The following is a 27,588-nucleotide window of genomic DNA, read 5'->3' on the forward strand; positions in this document are numbered from 1 at the left end:
TCCAGATCACTCATTTTGTCAAAGCTTACATGTTGCAATTGATTGGAAGGTTTATATTGAACAACCACTCCAGCAACAAGGTTTTTGTTAAGTGCTTCTACTTAAGGATTTTGCCATGATTAGTCAATATAGTTGGGGTTTGTAGTTCTTGGAGTTCTATATCAAGAGTTGTGCCTAGACCCAAACATTGATCGGATTAGTTTAGGAGGCATGGTTGCATTGGTTGTGATTAGGGCATAGGTTAAGTTTTCGTTCTTAATTCCTGGTAATCCCACACACACATGATTTGATCTTCTGTATTTTGTGAGGTATTATACGCATTTTACTTTTATTTTTGTTTTGTAAAATTTGACTAACCATTTTGTGTTAGCACATACCTTGTGATCCATTTTAGTCAAATACACTACATGACTTGACACTACGAGGTAAGACATTGGAAAACTGAAAGAACAAGCTTAAAGATGTATTAGAGATTTAGGAGAGGAGAAATTAGGTTATGAGTAATGAATTGTAGATCAATTTCCTCAACTCTAACTTTGATTATAGGTGATGATATAAAACTCACACCCAACGTTAGATGACTAGGGATTGTATTATGCTTTTGAACACTTGGTCCTTTAATCATGCATTAGAAAGTGATTTTGATTGAGAATATGATTAATCAATCATACAACTTTTAAGATAAAGATCGGTATTTTACATGCAATTCAAAACAATAGTTAATCAAGAAAGCAACTTTGGGGAATAGTAGAATTAATCCTAAAAAAATTATATGCCAGAAAATGAGAAAATGTTAAACTAATAAAGCAACTTTAAACAAGAAAGTTATCATTCATTTTAAAAGGTTTTAGTATTTAGAAGGAATGATATTAATAATTCATACTTATCACATTTTACCCTATTATGCATATTAATTAAGAATATGAATATTTGTCATTACCAATACATATGTTTTTAATAATTTTAAAAATAAAGTAACATATAAATATTAAATTAAGAGTCAAAATTGAGTATTTAACTCTATAACATTAAAATGTATACTTTGTACATGTGTTCTTATTACATTTATCACGTTCTTATGTAAAAACTTTTAAGCCATCTTCACTTGTTTTGCATTGCACATGTTACTTTAAACGAGCACTTTTATTTCGATTAACACATGCTCTTTCATGTACACTATCTAGTTTAAGGCATACATATTGATCTACATAAACTTGTTGCATGTCTTTTTACACAAAATTGCATATTTAACTCTTCATAGGTCTAATTATATTCTCTTTCTTAACTTTATTTTTGTAAGCACATTGAATATTTTTCCTTTTTGCAACCAAAGTGCCATTACGCGCTCTTTTTTAATTATCATGAGCATTGTTTTTATTATTTGTTTTGTTGTCCTTTCAAGGCTTCATTAGTACAAAAAATACTTTCTAAAACATGATTCTACATCAGTTCTTTCTGAAACGATGTAGAAAAAGACCTAACAATATTTTTAAAATTTATGCAAATTTTTCTACATCAGTTGTCAAAAAAACTGATGTGAAAAGTATTTTATACATTGGTTCTAAAAATAACTGATATAGAAAAAAAAACACAATGACATGTTTTAAATTTATGCGAGCTTTTTACATTAGTTGTTAAAGGAATTGATGCAAAAAGTACTTTCTACATTGGTTGTTAAAAGAATCGATGTAGAAAGTCCTATAATTTTACAATTTTTTGTGTTCATAGTTATAAACTTTGAATGAGCATAACTTTCAGCACAAGACTCTGCTTTATATAAATTATATCTCTATTTCATGTAACTTTTTGATATCTATCTAATCCAAGCCTTCGATGGAAGTTTGGACTAACTATTTTTTCAAAATTTCAATGTTTTCTCCCAATTTTCTATTTCTTAGTGTCTTTTCAATTTCTTAAAATTTCAAAACTTTTTACATCGGTTAAATAAACAATAGATGTAAAAGGTATTTTCTACATCGGTTATTTCTAGGAATTGGTGTAAAATCAATGCAAATTTTAAATTTTAAAATACGCGCAAGTGAAAGCGTCAATGAAATAGCATAAATTTAAGATGAACAAAGATTTTTCTTAAGTTTTTGAAGCTTATGTTAGCTAGAAACATATATAAATAGTGAACACAATAACAGTTTTTCATGTACATCAATGGTTTTATATTACTTCATTTTCTGTATTTTCTTCTTCATTAAACAATTTGACAAACACTGCATATTCTTTATGACATATTCAAACAAAGATAAACACTGACATTTATGAATTTTAATTTAATTTAAACAATGTTTTAAATCCTGAGAAAATATATTAATAACATGACAAACATATATGTTAAAACTGTTAGAGAAGAGAAACAACGATGTCATTGACCAAAACAAACATAAACAAGAAGAACATTTTCTATATCAATCATTATGAATAACTAATGTAATTAATTATTAACAACTAAGGTAAATTTTTTACATAACCTATGTCTACATAGTTTATAGAATCGACGTAAAAAACTTTTTTTAATAAATATAAAAAACTTTTTCTTCACTAGTACTTTTTTATTTAAATAATAAAATTTTAAAAATAATTTTACAAAATAGAATTTTTTAAAACTAATTTTCTGTGTATTACTTTTTTTTTTTTGTGATATCAGTAGTATGATTGTTCATGCATAAATGACAATAAATTATTATTATTATTATAATTAAATATGTCTAACAAAATAGAATGATAATAAATTATTATTGTGGGCCGATAGTCCAAAAGAGCTGGAATACAAATCCGATGAATCGGGTAGATAGCGTCTCCTCGAGTAAAAGCTTCTACAGCTGGAAATCCGCTTCGCACTCAAACAATTTCTTATATCATTCTTTCTCAGAGTGCAGCCATTTCCCATGCTTCCCTCTTTTGGTTGCTCTGGCATTCTGTAAGCCTATTCCTATTGTTGATGAAGAATTGGTTCCCTTTTTAAGGGTGAAAAGAGAACAACCATAAGGATCCATGAGAACGGGCTTGTCCTTCACAAACCCATACAGACTCATGTTTCAAGAGCTTGATCTCGCCACCAGGCATAACCCCCTTCTTCTCTGTGCTGCTCGCATTGACTTTCTTCTGTGCTTAGTGTTTAGGTCATCACTTTGCCATTCCTCGTCCCATTGAAGGAACCGATTCATATATGACTTTGGGGCCTTTTCAATGAAGAACCTGACTGCAAATGGTTGTGGCTTAAGGTCTATCACTGCAAATGTCAACCTATGCATGTCAAGGATGGAGTTATCATTCATATATTGATGATTATATAGTTTGACCCTCAATTAGCTCAAACTTTGAGATGTCGAGCTAGAGTTTGACATAAGACTTTGCCTGCTCAACAGGGTGTTGCATGACTGAATCCCATAATATCAATCTATATTTATTTTAAATTTAATTATATATGAATTTGATTTTAAATTAATTTATTTTAATTTTTAAATAAACTTAAAATTAATTTTAAAATTTAAATTTAGTTTAAAATTAATTTTAAATATAATAAAATATACAATAATTATTTTTTATACTGTTATTAAATTATTATATTAAAAATATTTAAATTTTATAATCATTAATATAAAATTATATTTATATATATTTTTAATTTATTGATGATATTTTTTTTATTTTTATATGATATTAAACTAATAAATATTTACATATATTCTACTTTACATTATCTATCCACCATACAAACTAATTTATTTTATTTTTTTAAACAAGTTTAAAAGTAATTTTAAATTTTGAATTTAGTTTAAAACTTATTTTAAATTTAATTTTTCTTGAAATCAATTTTAAATTCAATGTTTTATGATAAATTAATTTTAAATTTTCTTTTACGTTAAATTCATTTTAAATTTAATTAAGACAAAACTAATTTTTAATACATTGGTAGATTTAGTTTTTAAGGTAAAATTAATTTATTTTATTTCACCATTACATTAAATTAGTGTGTTTTAAAAAGATTTTAGTAATATTTATTAATTATATTTATTTATAAAATATTTTATAAATATTTATTATTATTTTTAATAAACATAGTTGATGATGAAATTTAAATTTAAATTTACAAAAATAATAAAAATATTTTGTTAAAAAATTTAAAAAATTAAATATTTTACATATAAAAATAATAATAGTAATTAATTTAAAAATATTTTTTATATTTTTATATCTTTAACCTAATAAATATATTTTAGAAAATATTATTTTCAATATTTAATATTAATTTTAAAAATTAAAATTGAAAAAAGATTAATCATAAAATATAGTCATAAATAAAATTGATGAACTGATATAATATAATATCAAAAAGATAATTAACAATTTAATCTCTAAAATTTAGAATAAAATGAATAAAAATATAAAATAATTTCAATGAAAGAGGGACGTCATGTATATATCATTCTCCACTAATTTTAATCATAAAATATAAAAGAGAACAATTTAACTAATGTTTCACTTTTTCAAATAATAAACATGAAAGAATGTATAAAGTGAAAAAAATTATCAATAATTTAATATTAATTATATTTATAAAATATTTCAATTCAAATCAATTCTACTTTACATATTTTTGTTAATATTTCTTTTAATTTATAATATAGAAAATTACAAAATTCAAAATATTTTGAATTTCATGATTTTTGCTTAAAAGAAACTTACTCAAATCCGTGCTTATAAGTTTCCAGGGGATCTTTAAGTTTTTAGTAGAAAAATTTTGAAGAAGTATTTTTTGATTTACTTTTTTCTTTTTATGACAATCAACTTGTAAATTTTAAAAGGAAGAAAGGAAGAATTTTAAAATTAAAATAAATTACTGCTAACTTTATTGTAGATTAATAACACCATATTAAATTATCTTTTGTTTAAGTTAAATAAGTTAAATAAACTCTTCTAAATTATTTAAATAAAATAATTAATATTATTTTAACAATTATTCAAAGTGTCATATCCAAGAATTAATATCTAACTACTTTGGAATATTAATATGTAATTCAAAATCTAATTCAAAATTTAATTTTCAAAATTTGAAAGGATAGTTTAAAACAACAAAAATTATGATTTGAATATTTAAAATTTGAACTTTAAATTTAAAAAATTAGGTAAAAATTAATAAAGATAAGGGTGATTTTAAATTTTAAAAGTTAAAAAATTATATTAATAAATAAGACTTGTAAAAAATTTATTTGTCAAGATATGAACAAAATTTTTAATTTACACCTCATAAATATTTCTATGATATGTATTAAAAAATCAAATAAAGCAATAAATTAAGTCAAAATAAATTTTTAAATTTTTAAAATTTAAATTATTATTAAAACATAAGTGATTAATTATAAATTAAGATATCACTTGGCATGAAAAAAAATTAACTTATAAAAATTTTCTTGTATGATATTTTGTACTTGTAAATTATGTATAAATATTAAATTTTTATTTTTTTTATTTTTTATTCCTTTTAAGTCACATTTCTTAATTTAATTTAATCTAAATTTCAATACTTTATACATCAATTCAAATTAAAGATATATTTCTCTCTATGAATTTGTTTTATTTTATAAAATATTTTATCTAATGCAAAACTTTTTTTATGTACTTTTATGTAATGTCAGTAACCAATTAACTCATTTGATACATTCGTCTACACATCTCTTTGACTCTTTCTCTAGGTGACTCTAGATGTATTTTCTAGATTTATAATTTTAGTTAGTTTACATATTTTGTTTTTTTTTCCCTTATTACCAGACAAAAAATTAAAGATATAGTTACTTTTTTAAATTAATCACATTGTAAAATTATTATTTTAATAATATTTTAAATTTTTATACACTATATCAATAAAGATAATATATGTTGGTTTTAATAATTTTTAAAATTTTGAAATTGTTGTTTCTTTAATATAATAAAATATTTATTATTCTCTTTAATTTATTATTTATGTATTTTATTTAAATTTAAAATATTTGTACAATATATAAAAAACATGTTAGTTGTATATACTTTCAAATTAAGCATATTTCAAATGTTTTAAAATTTACTTTTTCCAAAATCTAAATTGTTGATTTGTCTCCTTATTTATTTGAACAAATTAGGCATATTTTGTAAATTTAAATATTATAATTTATACTTGTAAAATTGAAAATACATGTTCATTATGAATCATGTAGTTTTTGTATTAAATTAATAATTAATCAAGAAAGTTCGAAAGAAAATAAACAAGAAAGTTCAAAAGAAAAGAATCACCCACATGATGTTTTCGTTTTTGAAATATGAATGATATATACACTAACACAGACCAATTAAAAAGTGGGTACATTCATAAAGAAATCTAAAGATAATTCATTCCCATATATGAACAAGGAATCGATGTCTGGAATATTTCCAGGAATGTCAAAATCAGCTATGCACTCAGTTGAATCATCCCAGTAATTTGTTTTGCTTGAACTTCTTAAATTTTCTGTCTTTCCACCTTGGCTTGAGGTTTCTGAAGCATTAGAATGTTCACAATGAACAGAAGAATGTTTAATGATTTGTCCAATCTTGGTCTTGGTCCTAGGTTTTCTCATAACCTTTTGAGGATACGAGGTAGCCAAGAATTGCAATAGGGTGCCATTATCCTTGTTTTGTTCTTTCTTTGGACTACGATGGCTTCTCAACCTCATGATTAAGAACACTGTTTGCTAACAAAGTTATGGCACAATTTACAAACTTCAGCTTCTCACAAGAAGTTTCTGTAACAAAGATGCAAAATATTATTTACTTTACAAAGATAACAGTGAAGATATATATATTAGTTTGTTCGGTAAGATCTTGCTCTTGCGTTGGTTAACTTTCATATAATTTGAATTTAAATCCTATAAAAAAATTGACCATTGGTCAAATTATAAAAGAATTAAATTTCTATTTTAAATCTTAAATATTATACGATCTTTATCATCAATTTTTTTGGGCTTATCGTGGCCTAACAGATAAAGTTGTTGTTTTTCAATTAATGGAAAATATATCATCAGATTTTATCTCTTATTTTGTTATTCTTTTAGGGAGGAGAAATAAATAATTTTAATATTGAGAAGAAAAATATTATAATTAAATATATTTTTTATTGTAAAAATTTGAGAAAAAGCTGTTAAAAGCAACAAAAACAATCGACCGTTGGTAATGTAAGGAAGAAAAATACACACTTGGCTGCAAATCACGTCAAATAAACCATTAATCATGTTCTGAATCTTACCAAATCTATAAACGAAATAAAGGTTCCTGAATCAAATTATTAAACATCTACTTTTATATTTTAAATTTTAGTCCTTATTTTTCAAATCAGAGAATTTTTAAGATAATTGTAATCTTAATCAACCTTAATTTAAACAATTTTAAAGTCTTAAATTTAAACACACAATATTAATAAATATGAAAAAAAATTGAATGTTGATTTTTTTTTTTTGCAATTAAAATTTTTAAAACCTTATATGATCTCTTTAACTTAATCTTATCTACCTTCATATATAAAAATGTGAGTGTTAACTCTAGAAACAGAAGTATTTTTAAGATCTATTTTAACTCCAGAAACAGAAGTACTTTTAGGATCTATTTTAAACCAATTTTTGTTTATTATCAACGAAAACCAAATTTATTTAGGAATTAGCTCTCTCCATTGTTAGGTTATTTGACTTTTTAACTCATCCAATTAATTTCAAATTTATTTTAATTTTGAAAACCATATCTATATTTTAATCTTATTTAGTATAATAAAATATTATTATTAATGATTAAAATATGTATTCATTTTAAATTGATAAAAAATTCAGTTAATTTAAGAACTGATAGATGATCTTTCAGTCCATATAATTTTTTTTGTTAAACATCAACAAATTAAAAAGAAATTTAGAATACAAGAAGTACTTTAACACGTTACAACTCTAAAAGAAATTAATAATTAGATCATTAATCCAATTCATATATACAATCAATTTTCTGAAATATCTTGCTGGAAGCCACTTTCAAGAATGATAATTAATAGAATCAAATATTTCACAAGCATTTAACATATTATTATTAAAGAGAAATATTATTCCGCTGAAGTCAAATAGTTCATACTATCGCAAACCATACAATGACAACTCCCATCTATTTTTTTTTTCTACATTGAATTCCACACATGCTTAATAACATATCATGCAAATTTTTAGGTAAACATAAACTGACATCAAACTATTCAAACTCTGTATCACATTTTTATGGAGACATTACAATGGAAAAAAAGATGCAATATGTCCTTATCTTTAATTCACATTTAGTCAAGTTTTTTCATTGCATTAAACAATAGACGCCAAACGAATACCACTATCTTTGTTAGCGCACTGACTTTCCAAATCTTATTAATCGTTGTTGAAAATAGCTTTAGGTATAAATTTGTCAATGCAATATTTCTTACCCATTTATCTTTCCAAAAACTAAAAGAATGACTATCACCAAGTATTTGTGTGACATTAGAATTTATCCATCCATTAGTTTGCTTACATATACACACCACGTCCCTCCACCAATCTTAAGCATTATGAGCTACCTCCAAAGAAATTAAAATATTAGCACATGATCCATAACGCGCCCATAACACATCTAAGTACAACAAGTTTGAAGATTTTAATCCTCTCCAAACCCATTTATCCAACAAGCTCCAATTGAACCATTTCACATTTCTCACCCTTAGACTACCCTCATTTTTTAGTATGTATATTCTTTCCCATTTAATCCAAGCTATTTTTAATGATTTCTACACCAAATAGCATTTTCCAAAAAGATAAATTATGTAATCTAGTCTTTGTAGATAAAAAATTTGTATATCAATCCTACATGAAAATTTATTTTTAATTTTGTTCATGTTGTTATAGTATATTATAATGACATTAGCTTTAAAATGATTATCTAACATGACAAATTTAAATTGTCTTATACAATATCCTTTTTTGTAATTTAGTTCATATAGGTAAAAAAAAAAAAGGTAAAATCTACTATACCCTCCATAATTGAGAGGGTTTAGTAACCTCTCTAACACGTGGTTCAATCGTCATTGTTGATTTTATACTAATAGATAGTAGAATCAGTAGTTTAATTGAAAAAGACTTTAATATCATATAATCTTTAAGATATAAGATAAATCATGATTGTTGATCTAGAAAAGGTATACCCTTCCAAGTTTTCAGGTATCATATCAAGCACAAAAAAAATTGTATATTAGTTTTTATACAAAAAATTATTTTCAATTTTGTCCCGATCATTATGGTGACAATTTCATATTAATATCAAGTGACATTTTTTCATCATATTTAAAAAAGTATTATAGATTCTTCAAATAAACTTTATACTTTATTTCATACTTTTTCACATTAAATTTTTATGTCTTGATTTGTCTTTACATGAATATCACCTACATCATATTCATATCCAGTATCACTACTTATATGTTCCATTATATCTCATCATAATTTTTTTATCACTTTTTCTATTATCTTTATTTCAATATCTTGAATCTCGATCATGTCCCCTTAAGTCATACCTAAAGTTAAGAACCTTCTTTCTCTATATTCTTGGTACATTTGTAAAAAAATTAGAATCATTCTTTAAATTATTACTATCATCATTATTTTTATTTATTTATGCAATCACATATTGACTATCTTAAAAAAGCAGCATTGAAAAAAGGATGATAATAACGTGATATGAATTATTATGAGAATATAATAAAACAGACAAGTAATGGTGATTTTTAAGATAAATATTGAAAATGATGCTTACATAAAGATGAAGTATTTTTGAAATGATTCTTATATGATTTTAAAACAAAGAGACCTTAGTTTGTATAATAAAACTCGACATCATAAATTGAAAATGTATGAAGCAAAATGTGAAGCTTCTTTAAAGAATTCAGAATACTTCTAAAGATGATAGAAAAATATCACATAACATTTATATGAACCATAATGATAGAAACAAAATTAAAAATAATTTTTTGTATAAATTTTTATACATTTTATTTTTATTTACGGGGACTAAATTACAAAAAAAAAAATATTGTACAAAGATTAAAAGATAATTTAAATTTATCATGTTAGATAGTTGTTTGCCATGTAAAAAAGAGAGTTAACATCGTTATAATGTACTATATCGATAAAGATGAAATTAAAAATAAATTTTCATATAAAAATTGATTTACAATTTTTTATCTATAAAAATTAAATTAAAGAAAGAGATATTTTATTAAACTAAAAGATCATCTATCCTATCTAAAACTAATCATACAATATATTTATAATCTTATATTTAAAAATTATTTAAATTTAATAATACTTATACAGTAAAAAAGGAACTCACTAGTTTATATTTGTTATATTTTAATTTAAAGAATTTATTAAATCTAAAATAGTCCTACAATATTTAAAAATTTATTTAAATATATTATTTTAATTTAATAATAAAATACAGTACAAAAAGACTTGGAACCATAAATTTTCCACAACTCGAGTCGAGTGTCTTAATAACAAGACGTCTTGCCTAAATTAACCATTTAATATAAAATAAATTTTTTAAAAATAATTTAAAATAAATTTGGTATTATTAATTATCAATTAAAATTTATAATTAATAAGGCACATTGGCCAAATTAACTCCCTTAACGTAAAATAATAATAATAAAAAAAGAAGCATTTAATTTTAGAAGAATATAGGATCACTAAGTTGTTACAAAGTGTTTACAATTAAAATATATTATTAAAAATATATTTTTGCCTAAATTAACTATTTTAGCATAAACAAATATTTTAAAAAAACAATAACTAAATTCAAAATTTGATGAATAGTCTTATTACATTTTATATTATTTAAAAAGTGAGAACTAAGAGGAATAAACACAAAATCTAAATGATGTTTACAAGGCACATATGACAATAAAATAAAAATGCTATTTTTTTTTCCTACATTTTTATTTGCAAATCATTTAAGAGGTCATTAGATTTATGAATTCACTTTACACCGTTTCCCCATCTTCTAATTAAACCCTTTTTAATAAATTACTTTTTTGTCAAATTTTTAATTAATTTATTTTTCTCAAACTTTTTAATTAATGCTAGAAGGATGCACAAGAATAAAATATTGTCAACAAAAAGAAGAAATAAAAATGTAGGCCCAAGATTTTTAATTAATGCATACTTTACTAATGAGCTCGTTCCAAAAGCTAACCCACACACTTGACACATTAGTCCATCTTATATACTCAACCCTCTTTTCTTTTATTTCCTTTTCATTACCACCAATCCCAATTAATACAAACCCATCATCATCAGAACCTATTCGCTTTTTGAGGAAGAAAAAGGCAGTATTTGGAACGATCGATTTTTCCATCTCAACAAGCAGTATCATCCCTATTAAGAATAATATTTATTTTTCTTAAGAAAATTAATTTTACTTGTTGTAGGGGTGATACACTTTAATTTATTCAGCAGTTATTTTATTTTTTTTTGCATTTTTTTTTAAAGTTTGTAATATTTTAATTATAAATTTCTTATAAACTTAATTCACGTGTACACTTTAATTTTATCATTGTTTATTATATATATGATTATTGTGTAATAAATTAATTATTTTTATATTTTATATTGATTAATATATATTTCATAAATAATTTACATGTTTTTAATTCATAAAAAATTATGTAATGCAACTATTTTTTTCTATTTTTGAAAATTAATATTTTAATTTTAAGTTTCTTATAAATATAAGCTATAACTTTTTAAGTAGCTTATCAATTATAAATTACAAACTTTAAGTTACTACTACCAAACATAAGTTATTTAAGAGCTTATAACCTTATTTTAATTTTTTTTTATCATTAAGCTTGTAAAATTGTTTAATAACCAAAGTAAATAAATAAAAATAAAAATAATAATTTATGAAAAGTTATCTCAAGTAACATTTCACAAAGTAGAATTTAGATTTCGATATTTATAATTTGATCTTTAACCCTTTAAACAATTTACATTCGTAAATTAACATTAACACTTTATTTTTGATCATTTAATATATCTATTAGTTGTATAACTAATTACCAAGCAACTCTAATTCAATTAGCTAGTTATATACTATAAATTTTTAGTTAATTTACCAATCAAAGCCTTAGTAACACATTTATAACTTGTTTAAGAGTTTATACTTAATTTCTTTTGTCAATAAACTAGTAGAGCAATTTAATAAATAATAAATAAAAAAAGACTTGTAGATTTTGAAAGGTAACCTGTTAAACAATTTATACTCACATAAAATAACCTTAACACTTCATTTTGTCACTCATTTAACAATTAATTGTATAACTAATTTTTATCAAACAACTCTAATTAAATCAGCTAATTATAAAATATAAATTTTCAACTAACTTATCAATTACAAGGTACAAGGTACAAGTTTTCAGCTAATTTCGTCAAACAAAATCTAAAATAATAGCTAAACAAAGGCCACCCGATCCCTTCAAAATCTACAAGATCAATTTTCAAAAGCAATCATAGGATATGAAGTATCATTTGATCCCCAAGACTCAAAGAAGCATAGTCTAGAAAACTACGATGAAAAAATGTTAGACCAAACGTGCCCAGTTTCTGCAGTGCGGCAGTGTTTGTTTGTGATGATCTTTCGTGGGTGTAGTAGTATATATTTATCTTTGCTTTTCATTGCATGATTTATTGGCAAAAATGGCAATATTTGTTTCTTCTCCTTCACTTATTTCCATGCTTTTCTTTCTTAAGAGAGCAAGTCCTACTTTTTTCTTTGCAAAAGCAGGGAATCGCACATAAACTAAAAACCGTTTAGAAGGGGAACCAGAAATAATCACAAAATTAATTGTTCAATACCTGAAAGTGTACAAGTGCCCACAAAGGGAGGGGGAAGCGATATGGAGGAGGAATTTTGTATTGTCTATACAAATATATCCTAATTAAATTGAAAAATAATGAATAGTATGTGTGCATGCATAATACAAGGAATAACAGAATTCATGAGAGATGGAATTTCAAAGCAAACAAATAAAGCAGGGGGGGTGTCACGTGAGTCCCTAAACACACAAATGCAATTTTGTTTTATGAACGATAAATTGCAAATTAAGTTCACAAAGATGTGACCTCAGAAGAATTCCCTATCTATGTATAGTGTGTTTGGGTAATGCGTGTGATCTAGTCTTGTTTGTTATCACTACCTCCCACCTGTCCCCTATTCTTGGACTGCGAAGGGGCAATCTTGGAAGGGGTTGAACGCTCAGATTGTGAGAACTTAATCATGATGTGCATGAGGAGAGTTACGACTACCAAACCAAATGCTGAAAATGCAACACCCTTCCAGGAGGATAGTAGTGAAGACCATAGAAGGAACTTTACAGCCCCCGTAACAACCACACAAGCCCAAGATATGACAACCTGTTTACAATGAAATTGATTGTTGACTAGGCAAAAGAACTACACAACTTACACAAAAGAGAATATTATAAATAAGGATGATGCAAGATTATAGACATATTGAGAGAAAGTATCTCACCACAAGAGACTTTATTGGTCGACCAGTGTCCTGCAGTTCTTGATCACCGAATTTGTCCTCAGCTATATGTTTGTCTAACAATGCGTCCTGGAATCCCAGAGGTTTAGGGAGAGAAAAGAGAAAAATTGTAAACTATCAAACACTAAGAACTACTGCAAAATCTACCTAAGCATTCTTGAAAATACACACAGAGCACAAAATTTTGCAAACTTGATCAAATAATCCAGAGTCACCTACATGGGGACTTGTTTTTTTTTTTTTGGGGGGGGGGGGGGGGTTCAGTTAATAAACCTTAGCGACAAATATATCTCGACACCATTGAGCAACAGCTTCATCTGCTTCTGGCAAATCCTTCATCAAATGCCGCTTAATATGCACATGCACCTAAGGTGGTAAAAAGAAGTAAATTTTTAATTAACCAAGACATTTTATAAAGATAAGGAATCCTCTTGATGAAGAAAACCAAACTAATGCAACAAGTAGACATAAAAGAGCCACCCAAACCTTCAAAATCTACAAGATAATAGACATTAAAATTTCAATGCAAAGAAACATAATGAAGCCATGAAAACAACATTTGGTTCCCAGGTATATAGAAAACTATGAATCCTTAAAAGCTTCGCAACTTTCCAAAGTAAAAACCAAAAACATGCAGCAAATTGCTCAGGTAGCCACATAGAAAACTAAGGATCCTTAAAAGCTCAGCTATTCTTCAAAGTTAAAACATATGTACCAAATTGCTAAGTCACGTCTCTCTTTCTTTTTCCTCAACCAATAACAGTACCAACAAATTCCTCAGCAACACTGTGGCTTTCCATAAAAATAAAGAAGCCTATTACAACTCTCCAGGATAACAAAGCTAAGTTAAAACAGATGATCATGTATCCCACAATGGTGGCAAAATAACAACCAAAATTTGTCAAACTAAGTGAGGTTGGCTACATGGATTTGGTAAACACCATTGGGCTCTATCAAAAAGATATTTTTTAATAGTTACTTTTTAAATTCTTTCATCTTCTTGAACTCCTTTTTTATCAGACAATGTTCTATATGATTCACTTTTCTTACTATAGTCTCCATTGGCCTTCTCACATGGACAAACTAAAAGCCTAATGCAAAAAGAAAATAAAGTTTTATATTCCATACATGCTTAGAATAATATGTTTTGGAAAAAGAAGACAATTTGGAAACAAAAAAGAAAAAGAAAAAGAAAATCAATTCCATCCACTTGCAATAGAACCCTAATCTTAATGTGATTTTTTCATGGCTTCCATTTTCCCAAAGCATACAGAAAGAGCAGTAGAGTATTAAAAAATAAGACATGCATTGAGCAGGGAATGCATTTCTTTTCTATCTCCTAATTCCTATTGTAGTTACATCAAAGTTAATTTCTGCATTTAAATTCTCTCGATTGGAATTACTAGTAGGAGAACAGAGGAAACAATGAAATAAAAAAAAAAAAAAACTTAATGAAAGTCAAAGTGATGATCAATTAACAGCTTCAGTGAGGGATACTCAATAGAATCACAAACTTGTAGTTGGTTGGTTGGCTAAGAGAAAGAGTAAAATTCCATTCTGTACATAATGTAGTGAGAGAAAGAATGGAGACTATAGATGCAGTTTTTTTGTTCTTTCTAAATCTCAATTTTGATTGGCTCACCACTGAAGGTTGCCCCCTGAAGAGTCTTAGCATTGTAGGAGCAGGTGAACTCTTGGGAATTGCCACTGTTACATCATAAATGGCGGGAACAAATGAGCGCATATGGCTTACTGCTGAAACAAATCCCTGAAAGAAACAAAATTGAGTAAATATTTCAGAGCAAACAATGGAGAAGAACAATAAAACCTAAAATAATGGCTAGTGCTGCCTCTCAGGTCATATTTGTAAGATTGAATGCGATACTTGTAAATTTAGAAAAACAAAGAAACCAAAGAAAGGATGTAAAAATGTAGATCAAGTCAATATCTATTTTTGAAATTTAAAGGATAAAATAAAACTCGGGAAATTAAAATCATGAGAACTTAAAAATTCATACGATATTGCATTAAGTCATTTCAACTTATTTTACAAGAAGTAATTTTATATATAAAAGAGTGAAAGTACAGCTATGAGGAGGATGCAATATCTTCCGAAAAAGAAAAAACCAAATAAATCAGAGAACACAAAAAAATCAGGGACTGGGCAAAACACTCTGATAAACACAATCATACCCATTACAAGTATAAGGCAGAGACACCAGCTAAATTGCATGCTTTTCCAACAAAATACACCAAAGGGAAGCATAATCAAGATCACAAGTTCAGTTGTCTCTTAAGATACCTACTTTGTCTCTTTCATAGACAATTTTTCAAGATATAATTGAGTACAAGACAATTGTTCATTATGTTTGAAATCAAAATCAATTTGGACAAAATATTAGCGTTCCAAGTAATGATAATACAAAAGAATCTGCACCTTCCAAGAGTTAAATATTGTTCAAACATAATGACATAGCCAGCTACTTGATAAGTTGATTTCCACCCTTCTATTTAAAGAATAAAATATTGTATTCCATTCTTTTTCTTCCAGCACCCTTTACACTGTTTCCCCTCATGCTTTTGGTTCTACCTTTGTTTTGCATGATCTTTCTCCAGGTCTTGATAAAGTATCTTGCTGTGCTATTAAGTACATTTTCCTTGTTTATTCTCAGGGTCAACAAGGATATCAGTGTTGTTCCCTTTCCATACTTCACATCAACAGTAACCAAACTCTATCACTTAGCTTTTACCAATTCCCTACATTGATTCATCTGTCTGTACTCCCCTTTCATACTGATTTGAACCTCCATGGACCAATGTGCATAAATGTTAAACTTATAATTGATAAGTAGTTGCATTATTGCATTCAGACACAAGTAGATATGAAGACTGGTGGGAAAAATTATCTCACCATGACTAGACCAAACATATCCTTTGTTAGTCTTGTGAGTTAGTTTCTTAATTTCCCACTGACAGTCACAGTCATTGGGATCAACTTGTTCATATCATTAGATATAAAGGTTTTGTAGGAAAGGGCCATGTACAGAAATATAGGCCACACAGATGTGTTGCATACATGGTAGTTAAAATCCTGATTTGAAACATAAAATGGATTTTATGATTTATGAAGCCTTACCAATTTAAATCATGTGTAAAATAGTGGCCAAGTAAAATCATTGTCAAATCAGGATTTAAATCGTTAAATCGTTAAATCCCTTAAATCGTGGGATTTTATGATATCACTTTGATTCTGGAAATTCCTCAAAAGGCCTCTTTTGTTGAACCCTAATGAAGTTGACGCCTCTTTCATATCTCTTTTTTATCAAACCCAATTTGCTTCTAGCAGCTTTCAACCCTAATGTTGTCAACATTCAACAGTTCTCATGGATATATAGATGAATTTTGTAAAATCTTATGATATGATTTACGATTTTACAATTTAATATTTTCACTCCCCTTTACAATTTAAAGTAAAATCCTGATTTTAACTACCTTGATTTGGAAGAGGTCCTTTCAAAATCAGAATCATAATCCAGATGGCACCTCCATGGAATTAGACTATTACCAGCTCAAGCTTTTGAAATTGTTAGCCAAAATTTTGTGGTTATTTAACATGTTATTTTATAAAATTTATATTATTATATTTTAAGTGTTTAATTATTAGTGTCTGTATCAAGTAACTTTTTAATCAGAGACTTACATTTCTTTTTAAATTTCTCAATCTTACATCCAAGCAATAGAATTGGAATCAAACTTAGAATTCTAATTCTACAACCTGATTCTTTGCATGGCCAAACATAGAATCAATGATTTTATATAAATTCCACACTGACAGAATTGGTATTGAAATTAAAATTCTGAGCCATAATTCTAATTCTGTCATCTAAATGGACCTAAAAGCCATCAAATTCAAAACCCTACTTTTCAGGTACTCTTCAAAGTACTCTAACAAGTAATAACCACCAATTTGGGCCTACATCCCCATCCTACTGCAAGAAAATTTACCTGTCTTCAAAATGCCATAACCTTTCAATTTCCTTAATTTTGTATCATTTATCAACCAAAGAAAACCCAATCCATGGCTCTTTAAGACCACCCAACTTATTTTCTTCCCTACATCATCTAGTTTAGAAGATAAAATTCACAACACAACAACCAAGCCTTATCCCACTAAGACATATAATTCTCAATATCAATAAAAAAATAAGGACAATCAATAATACAAGGTGAAACACAGTTTGAAATGCAGACACCTTAATTAGATTTGTAAAAGAGGGGCTCAGGTTTTTTTATTTAAATTTAAATTTTATATTTCACTGCAGAAAGAAATTGCTATTAGATTAAATCAACTCTATTAAAGAAGCTGTCTAAGAAGATTCCACAAATATGAAACAGGGCAGGTTATACATTCAGGGATATCTAAATAACTTATGTCTGGTTACACATGAAAATCCAAATTTCCATAGTCCTCAAAACATTACATAAATCAATGACCAAACATCCATATTAACCTAGCATATAGTTCACAGAAGTATTATGATAAAACTGGTTAAGAATCTAATAGAAAGAATGATTTTGGGTAAACCCTCAAATTAGTTCCTTAGTTAGTAATGGTCATGCATATTAGTCCTTTACTTATTTAAATTGTCCTGTTAATTCTTACAAATAAGTTTGTCATGCATTTAAGTCTTTGCCGTTAATAGAAGCCTAAAAAACGTTAACTTTTGCTATTAAGTGACACATAGAAGTTAAAACAACGTCATTTAACACAATGTTAGGGACTAATCTAACCAATTTTGCATCATTGCCGCTCCACCCATCTTTGACGTTCCCTTCATCCTAACCATGACGTTCCTAGCTGCCCTCATCGCCTCCTCTCTCTCTCAAAAACACACACACACAACCTTCAAACAATGGTGGTGTTGGAGCTTCAGACAACAACCAATAATGCCCTAAACACAAACTTAGAACTCTTAGATTCCAACAATGGTGACGACGTTTTTGAAGTTCCAAAAAATGCAATGGCATTGGAGCTAGTTGTTGGGTTACAGTAGTGTGACTTCGAGGAGAGAGAGAAAAAGAGAGAGAAGTGACAAGGGCTTTGGAGGTGCAAACCACCATGCTGATTGTAGCTCCAAGGAGAGAAAAAAAGAGAGAGAAGTAGTGGGGATTTGAGGGTTACAAAATAGAGAGAGAGGTGGTGGTAGACCACCATGAATAGCATGGATATGAGGAATGTGAAGAGAGAGAGAGAGAGAGAGTGGAAGGGAGGTGTGAAACATCGTTATTTTAACTTCGACATATAATTTGCATAAAAAGTTAACATTTTTTAAGCGTCTATTAACGACAAGAACTTAAATTCATGACGAATTGATATGTGAGGGACTAATGGGATAATTTAAATAAGTAAATGACTATTATGCACGATGTTACTATCTAAGGGACTAATTTTAGGGTTTACTCAATGATTTTGTATTGATTAACCCTAAATCTCAATTGCAGTGCAAATGTGGTAGCAACCTTAGACTCAGGTAGAAGATATAAAATGAATGATATTCAAGAGACTAGGACTATTCTCACTCTTCAAGAGTCTAATTCTTTCTCAAATGATAAGATGATTTCTCTCTCAACCTCCTCTATTTATATACAGGCAATATGCCATATTTCTTCCACTATCTCAGCTGGCCCAACTTAACCTACCTAAGTAACCCCCTCACTAACAGACACCTAACTAACTACTAATGGGCATCTACCTTATTATCCACAGGATCACCAATCTGAATCATAAAAAAGAGGATACAAAAACTTTAGCAATCCTTGACAGGTAGAGTTGTATCAACCTATTTATTGGCAGACTGCAGGACAGATATAATCTCATGAAGAATATGCTAGCATAGATGAGTTGAGCCTGATAGTTAGATAGACTAGAGTCATGCAGAATAGCTTCCAAACTGTGAAAAGAAAAGTGAGGAAAGTAAAAAATACAAATAAAAAAATTTCAGAGAACATTTATATTTCACCTTCGTTCTTGGAATCAAAACGTTTCTGGGAACAGGCAATCCAGCTGAGGTTGCATACTCCTGAGCAGCTAATAGTTTGGCCTGTGTAAAGCGAGTTCCTTCTACGAAGAGAGCCAACCAAAAGGGAAGAGGGAAATCCATCAGTTGCTGTAGACCTGACTGCACATAGAATTTTGCAAGATTCAAATGAGATTCACATATAATGAAACAGCTACCAAGTGAGAGGATGTGGAGAGAGCAAGGGTGAGAGAAAATTTGCAGTAGCTTTGTAACATGGTGAATGAGTGAGAAGACATTAATATAATTAATAAAACATGTACAAATACGAATCTCTTATCACATGAACATACAGCACATATATGAATTATGCTTGAGTAACCCATACCTTTAATGTGCTTTCATCCTTGGCCCAACTTCTCTCCAGGAAAAGATACTCAGAAAACCACATTGACCAACCAATAACCTGCAAATTGGAACTTAGCTGATAGATCAACAATGACATTATATGATAACATCAGTAAACCCAAAAAATGTCCAAGTAAAGCAGATTCAAAAGCTTTCATTCCATTGTCTAATCAGGCCTTAAGCAGACATAGATGACATGATAAACCAAAACATCCAGATACAATCATACAATACTTCCTCACATTTCATATTTCATACCCCAGTATCAAATCACATTATTTCTATCATCCATGATCAAACCATTAAAACATGATTGAAAAACAAGGCCACTCCATGTTCTCATGTCAAAATAACAAGTCTTAACAAAGCATACCGGTAGAAACTTCGAAGATTTCTTCATCACAGCAAGGGTGCTGCCTAGGCAACCTGAACGCTGAAGAAAAATAATGTTCAATAATCAATCAATAGTTGTAGAAAAAACCAGATGAGTCACAGAAATGCAAACTCAAATCAAAGAATGACAAATTGATGACAAAATAGACAAATATATAAATAGGCCTAACGTATGTGTCCTTCTGTCCTAGCATGATAATGTAAAAATAATCACCATATTAAGTAAAATAAGCTATTCATGTGAATTCTATAATTTTTTTGCATTGAATATGTGAAAAAGGTCATAGAAAATAAGACAATCACCTGAGCTAAAACCCATCCAACAAGCCAATCAATATCACTTCTGTGATTTGATATGACAAGAGCATGCTCTTTACCTGGAAAATTCTAGACTGAATTAGAATTCAGATGATTTAGATTCATAAAAATGTAGGCAGTAGAAATACTCCATGTTCCATTCCAAAACACAAGTACATATGCAGTACACAAAAAGAAAGAAGACAAAGAAAGGGGAAAAACCTTGCACCAAATGCATAATACAAGAGACTTACCCATCAAACGAAAGGTTTCACGATCTGTGAATACTTGGATCTGAAACCAGAAAGTTTGAAATGAAAGATTTGATTATTCCAAATGCAGCAATAAGAACAATTACATTGCTGTAAAGTTCATGTCTGATGTCTCTCAAATTACCAAGTTTTCTACTTAGATCACATCAGTTTTTCATGATAGCAATATGCTTCAACATAGTTAAAAAAAAAAAGATAAGAACATTAGACAGGGCTATCAAGAAGAGAAGAGATCTCAGATATCAAAAGGACAGAATTTCCCTAGAATTCCTAATGTCATCACTAATAGCTAACCACCTAATCAATTAGTATCTGGTAAAGGAAGCTTGCTACAAATGGAGCTCACCAATGTAGTCCAAAGGCCTCATCTTTCCAATTGCCCTGAAGTCACACAATCACAGAAAATTCCCTTCAATTAAGACTACTTTGGACCAAGGATATCTAAGCAATCTGAGCTTCCATTTCATATGGATAAATTCCATTTTGGAATCACTAATCTCTGAAACTTTTAGTTCAAATAATATGAAGCTTTATAAAAAGAAAAAGACTAAATCTCTGTGCCAAATTGATTGATAGCTCATGGCTTGTGAGTAGTAAAATATCCAGTCTCCCCAAATTTCTGCTTCTTCCATAGTTTTGTGGCTATGGGAAGTACATGAAGAACAAATTTTATCAAAAAGGGAGGGGTAAAGTAAAAAAAGATAATGAATCCTCATAATCCTCTCTCCAGTTTCCTGTCACATAGACCCTAGTAGCACTGTGTGATGTATGAGTAGCAAATTACCATAGGATCTTCCCTCCATTTTAACGCCAAAATCCCTCAAATTAGTGAACGAAAGATCACAGTGTTGGTGAGGCGGGTGGGCAAAACTGCTAATCAATAAATGAGCTATACATTCTATTGCAATAATTTCAGCCGCATGAGAAATGTAGGAATATGTGACATAGCCTGAAAGGTTCATGATATCTAACTGGCCGTTGTTGCAGCCACAATCATGGAAAAGTAGGAGCAATGTGCCCTTTGCTCACTCAGATTCCTCACATAAAAAAATAAATACCTACTAGAGCAGCTTCAGTCGAAAATCCATACTGCACACTTGAACATCAACATTGATATTTGCTTTGTTTTTTAGTACCACAAACAACAGGACTAAGTTTAGCACCCATTTGACTTACACCTGGTAAAATCAATTCTCGCACTTTTCAATATAAATCTATGACTAAGATTGATTCTAAATTCTCAACTATTATTTCACGAAACGTGCTAGAACAACAACTAATTCAGTAATCCAATGCCACGTCACCAACACAGCAAGCAAAGTGCATAAACAACAACTAAACTAGACTTTGCACTTTGCAGCAGTGAACAACAATAAATGAACAAGATTAAAAAAAGAGAAGCTAAAACACCTTAACACCCGCCCACCAATCAATAATCCACACGAGTTCCAACCATAGCAGTTCTGCCATCACCCTGTTCATCCTTCGGTACAAATTCTTCGACACTGGCCGAACAACCACATAGCATATTGCCTGATAATATACACCACAACACAAAATCAACACCTCATAACTATCATTTAATTAACTAAAGTATATGAAGAAAACTATCTCTATTTTACTTACATAATAGTATTAACACAACATAGATAAAGGAGTTTAATGTAACGAAGACGGTTACAATTTAATTGGGAAAGGGACGAATCTAAATCTAAAACAACATCTGAAATAAATAATAATAAAATAAAATAAAATAAAAGGCCTCAGTTTAAAAGATTGATTAATGAAAATGGGAGATTTAGAGATTAATAATAAAAAGATATTAATTTTAGAAAGGAAAAAAAATGAATGAGGTGACCTGAAAGAGGTTAACGATGAGACCGGAAGCGAAGAAGAGAAGGCCCAATGGGACGATAACAGCTGCAGGTGCAACAGCCATAGCCACTAATTTTCAATTGAATTCTTCTTTTCGATGATATTGATACGTTGATGTTGGTGTTCGTGTTCGTGTTTGTGTCGATCGTCCTAATTCCTATTCCTTCCTATGCTAATATGCTATGCTATTTTGCTACTTAGTGTCTTTCTGTGTTTTGCTTGTATTTTCTTCTGCCAATCTTCTTTTCTCTTCTCTGCGTTCCAAGTTCTTTTATTATTAGTATTATTATAAACTACGCTCTGTCTCTCATCCTTACCCTCACGCACACGCTGTTCACTGCTCTCTCTCTCTCTCTAATTCAGACTTATCTAATAAAAAATATATTAAATATTATCTTTCTTATTATTTGTAGTACAAAATTTAAATCTATATTTTTAGATATTTTCGTATTTTTTAATTATAATTTTATTTTAACTAGTAATATTTTATGTACTACTTGAATATTATTAAATTAAAATAAATTTTTAATTAAAATATATTATATGTTATTTTAAAATTTTTATAAATAAAATTCTATTATATTAAATAAATTTATATAATGAGATGATAAATTGTAAAAATTAAATTAATTTAATATTAGATTAAAAAAACAATTCATAATGTAAAGAAAATACTTAGAACTGAGAAAAAAAATCAAGGTACTCACATTTAAGAAAATATTAAAAACGTCTTTTAAAAATTTGTAGTCATAAATCATATATAAAAATTAATAATTTATGATAATCTTAATTATTTACTTTTTTATTGAGATAAAATTTTAAATATAATTAAAAATATAAAAACACTTAAAAATTGTACTAAAAGTTTATTATACTTTTTATGTAAGGCAACAATGTTTTATTCAAATTTACTCTTCTTTTTTTTCAATTATCTACTTTTACCCATAAAACGGGAGTCCTTTTTGTTTTAAAATAAGTATTTTTATAAGTTATCTTAAGAGCTGTTTAAGGGTTAATTCTCTTATTCTTTATGTAATGTGACTTCCTTTGCATTAAGCATTTAATTTTTTTAAATTTAATTTTGAACTTTAAATTTTTGATAATATATTTTAAATTTTAAAAATTCTATTTTTTTATTTTGTCACATTTTTAATATAGTAATTAATATATTTACTCTTTCTAAAATATTAATTTTTTTAAAAAAATTATACTAACTCTATATGTTAATTGGGAGTCAAGCAATTTTAAAAGAAAGTATTTTAGAAAGTTTTTTTTCCCTTATTCCATATGTCTTTTTTATATTAATCATTTTTACTTTAATTTTAATTTTTTTCATTTTAAAATTCTATTTTCTTTAATTAGGATTATTTATTTAAATAGAAACTTCATTTCTAATAACCTACCTCTACATATATATATATATAATACTTTTTGTTATGTCATCTGCTTTTTCCAACATTAATAATTTTTTAATTCAATGTTAATTTAAATTTATATAATTTTTTTAATTTAGTCTTGTATAATATAAGGAAAAATTTACCATTAATGATAATACTTACTCTTCTGAGTTTATAAAATTTAATTTTAAAAATATTTATGCAGTTTTTTATTTAAAAAATTAAATATAGTTTAATATTATTTGTTTAATGCATGAAAAAATCACTGATTATAATTAAATCCACATATTAATTTTCATCTTTTTAAAACTCAAATCAATTTTTAAAAAATTATATATATAATTTTTAGAAATTATACTTTAAATAAGTTTATTTGAAATATATATTTTTTCATAAGATAATCTTAAGATTGAAGTACTTAAAAATGGAGGATGCATGCGTAATGTGGCTGTGTTTCAACTTTCATGGCCTCTTTATCTTTAAACAAACCGAAGAAAGGTTGAGTCTCCCAGGTAACGGTGGGTTGCTCCTCCCTTGTCAAGTCCCTTTCTTTTCCCACATCGTTGACCACGTTGACCACCTCGACACAGATATGATACTTTATGTAAGTTTGCATTGCATTTCTCGCAATCTCTTTCAGGTATATAATATTTAAAATTTATAAATATATAAATTTATGTGTTAGTGTGTACTAATATTTGTAGATAAATATTATTTTGGTGATGTTGCCTATCACACTTTTATGAACTTTCTAGAGCTATATAAGAAAAATAGATATCATCTTTTATAGTTTAGAAATAATTCAACAATTAAGAAGAGTTAAACTTTTCAATTATTATCATTCTAGTCTTTAAAGTACACTCAGGTATTCATTTGATTGTTATAAAGTAAGATGAAAGATATTGTATAAGATATTTCCTTTACTTAAACTATCTCCATTTTGTGCACAATTTCTTAAAATGAAATAAAGAGTATTGCATTTTTTTATTGTTGGAACAATTTGACCTCTTAATATAAGGAACAGTTTCTTCTTATATACAGTCTCATTTTCATGCCCAGCTCTTAAGAGTTTCTTACCATTAAAGTGAATTTCTTGAGATTTTTTACCATTTGAGTGAATTTGTGTTTGAATTGCTTAATGTTGATGTGGCAGTGTAGGGACCATAAAACATATTTCAATGTAAAAAAAAATCCTTTCAAGAAATCTCTGTTGAAAATCTCCTTATGAGACACAAAATAAAATTATTATTACTTGTATGATTTCATGTAATATTATTAGAATAAACAATAAAAATAGTGAAGAATTTGAAACATTTGATGATTGTTATGAATATAAAAACAACGATGGAAAGAAGAATCAAACTAATCATAGCCCTATTTTTTTTTTAATGAGTCAAATAGCCTCATTTGAAATGGATTTGTAATTTTTAATTCATTCAAAATTTTAATTATATAATATGATAAATTTTTAATAAAATAAATTTCAAGTATCAAATTATAAAAATTTACATACAAATTATTATTATTTAGTTTTAAAATTTTAATGAAATAAAAATAAAAAAATATTTTTCAGATAAAGGTCTAATATTAGATAATAAAAATCTACATAAGAATCATTATTATTAAATATTTTATTATTAATTTTTATGTTGTAAAATATATAATATAAATTTTACACTAATTATTTAAATGTAAAATAAAAAATAATTTTACTTTAAAAATAAAATTATTATTATTTAAAAAATAACTAAATAACTTTTGTGAGAAGCAATATAAATAACATCTTTTTAATAATAATCACCTCAAATTTTATAAGAGAAACGTTATCAACACACGTTCTTTAATATAATTTTAGTTAAATATATTAAAAAATTAAAAAATATAAATAAAAAATATTAATATAAAAATGAGAAAGAGTAAAATACACCTGATTTTTATTATTTTTAATAAATTATTATTTTTAAAGTTTTTTAATAAATTTTAAAAAATATATATTATAGTGTGTTAAAAAAATGTAACGTGACTAATTTTATAAGCTTGGTAGCGTGGACACGCACCCCCTCTCACTTTCTTTTATTTCTGCATCATTGGATGGTGATTTTTATATTTAAAGGGAATCTGCATTTGAATTAAAGAACAAATATGATAATTATGTAACATGTAAGCTTTCCCTTCTTCATGATTGATTCATTGGGTCCACCGTCCAATACAAACAAATTTGCTTTCTTTACGCCACTTTACACTGATTATTAAATATTTCTTATTTTTTTAATTAAGATTAAAATTTTATTTTTATTATGCAAATTATATATAATTAAAGACTTTATTAATCTCAATCTTTAAAATTGAATTTAAGCACCTTAAAAGTAAGTAAATTTTTTATTAAAAATACATTTGTTTACATAAAATTTATAAAAGTTATTATTATTAGTAGTTGGTTAAACTCAATTTTAAAAGATTGATGTTAATAATTTTTAAAATTAAATATAAATCTTGACTTTATAAGAATAGAGGTCGGCTATTTGAGCAAATTTTTTCATTTACGGCTAATATGTATTTAATTGATTGAAAACATTAACATTAATTCTTAAGTTGATTTTAAACATTTAAAATTGATCAATTTTGTTAAAACTTATTTAAGTAATTTTTTTAAATTTGAAAGATAATCTACAAGTTTGATGATTTTTTTTATCAACTGACCTTTCCTAGTTTAACATTTTGTTTATAAAAAATTAATAACTTGAGAGGGATAAGAAATAAAGATAAATTTTTATTATAAAATAATTATAGACAGAGAACATTTAATATTTTATTGAGTATTTTAATAATTAAAAGTAATTTTTTTAATACTTTATGTTCATCCATGATTGCCCATGTTAGTTTATTATATGTAATTTTTTAAATTGCTTTGTTTAATTAACATCTTTAAATACGTTAAAATTTATGAGCTTTTGTAAAAAAATCAAGAATAATTTATTGTGAGTATTAATGAGTTAACCTAAAGTTAAATATTGACTTCATAAGAATATAGGTCGGCTACGTGAGCACCAATTCTTCATTTAGGACTAATGTATTTAATTAATAAAATTTTTAACATTGATTATATTATTAATAAAATAAATATACTTTTCTAAAATAAGTTAAATTAAATATGCATTATGCTTTGATTTCACGATAATGAATATTAATGAGTTAACCTAAAATTAAATATAAATCTTGACTTATAAAATAGAGTCGGCTACTTGTGCCAATTTTCCATTTAGGGATAATACATTTAATTAATACAAGATATTAATATAAATTTTT

The 27,588-nt window shown here is 26.9% G+C and overlaps 1 protein-coding gene across 1 annotated transcript; it reads right to left on the bottom strand.

Moving 5' to 3' along the window:
- Positions 1-12,888: 12,888 nt before the first annotated feature.
- On the bottom strand, positions 12,889-23,147 carry LOC113872273 (1-acyl-sn-glycerol-3-phosphate acyltransferase 2-like). Its single transcript, XM_027509701.1, has 11 exons — positions 22,869-23,147; positions 22,421-22,543; positions 20,993-21,032; positions 20,745-20,818; positions 20,422-20,481; positions 20,029-20,106; positions 19,644-19,802; positions 15,266-15,391; positions 13,897-13,989; positions 13,606-13,692; positions 12,889-13,487 (listed from the first exon to the last, which is right to left on the bottom strand). The coding sequence occupies exons 1-11, from the start codon at positions 22,947-22,949 to the stop codon at positions 13,248-13,250; spliced, it is 1,161 nt and encodes a 386-aa protein (XP_027365502.1). The 5' UTR covers positions 22,950-23,147; the 3' UTR covers positions 12,889-13,247.
- Positions 23,148-27,588: the final 4,441 nt, after the last annotated feature.

This window comes from Abrus precatorius, unplaced genomic scaffold (genome assembly GCF_003935025.1).
Source record: "Abrus precatorius isolate BTA unplaced genomic scaffold, Abrus_2018 Scaffold7, whole genome shotgun sequence".
NCBI classification, from domain to species: domain Eukaryota; kingdom Viridiplantae; phylum Streptophyta; class Magnoliopsida; order Fabales; family Fabaceae; genus Abrus; species Abrus precatorius.

Bases quoted from the DNA above. Each gene is read 5' to 3' on its own strand.
- LOC113872273 (XM_027509701.1), bottom strand. From the start codon at position 22,949: ATGGCTGTTGCACCTGCAGCTGTTATCGTCCCATTGGGCCTTCTCTTC. The intron at 22,544-22,868 runs GTCACCTCATTC...GTATATTATCAG, and splicing joins TCATCGTTAACCTCTTTCAG to GCAATATGCTATGTGGTTGT. The intron at 13,990-15,265 runs GTGAGCCAATCA...TTACCACCTTAG, and splicing joins TCAGGGGGCAACCTTCAGTG to GTGCATGTGCATATTAAGCG.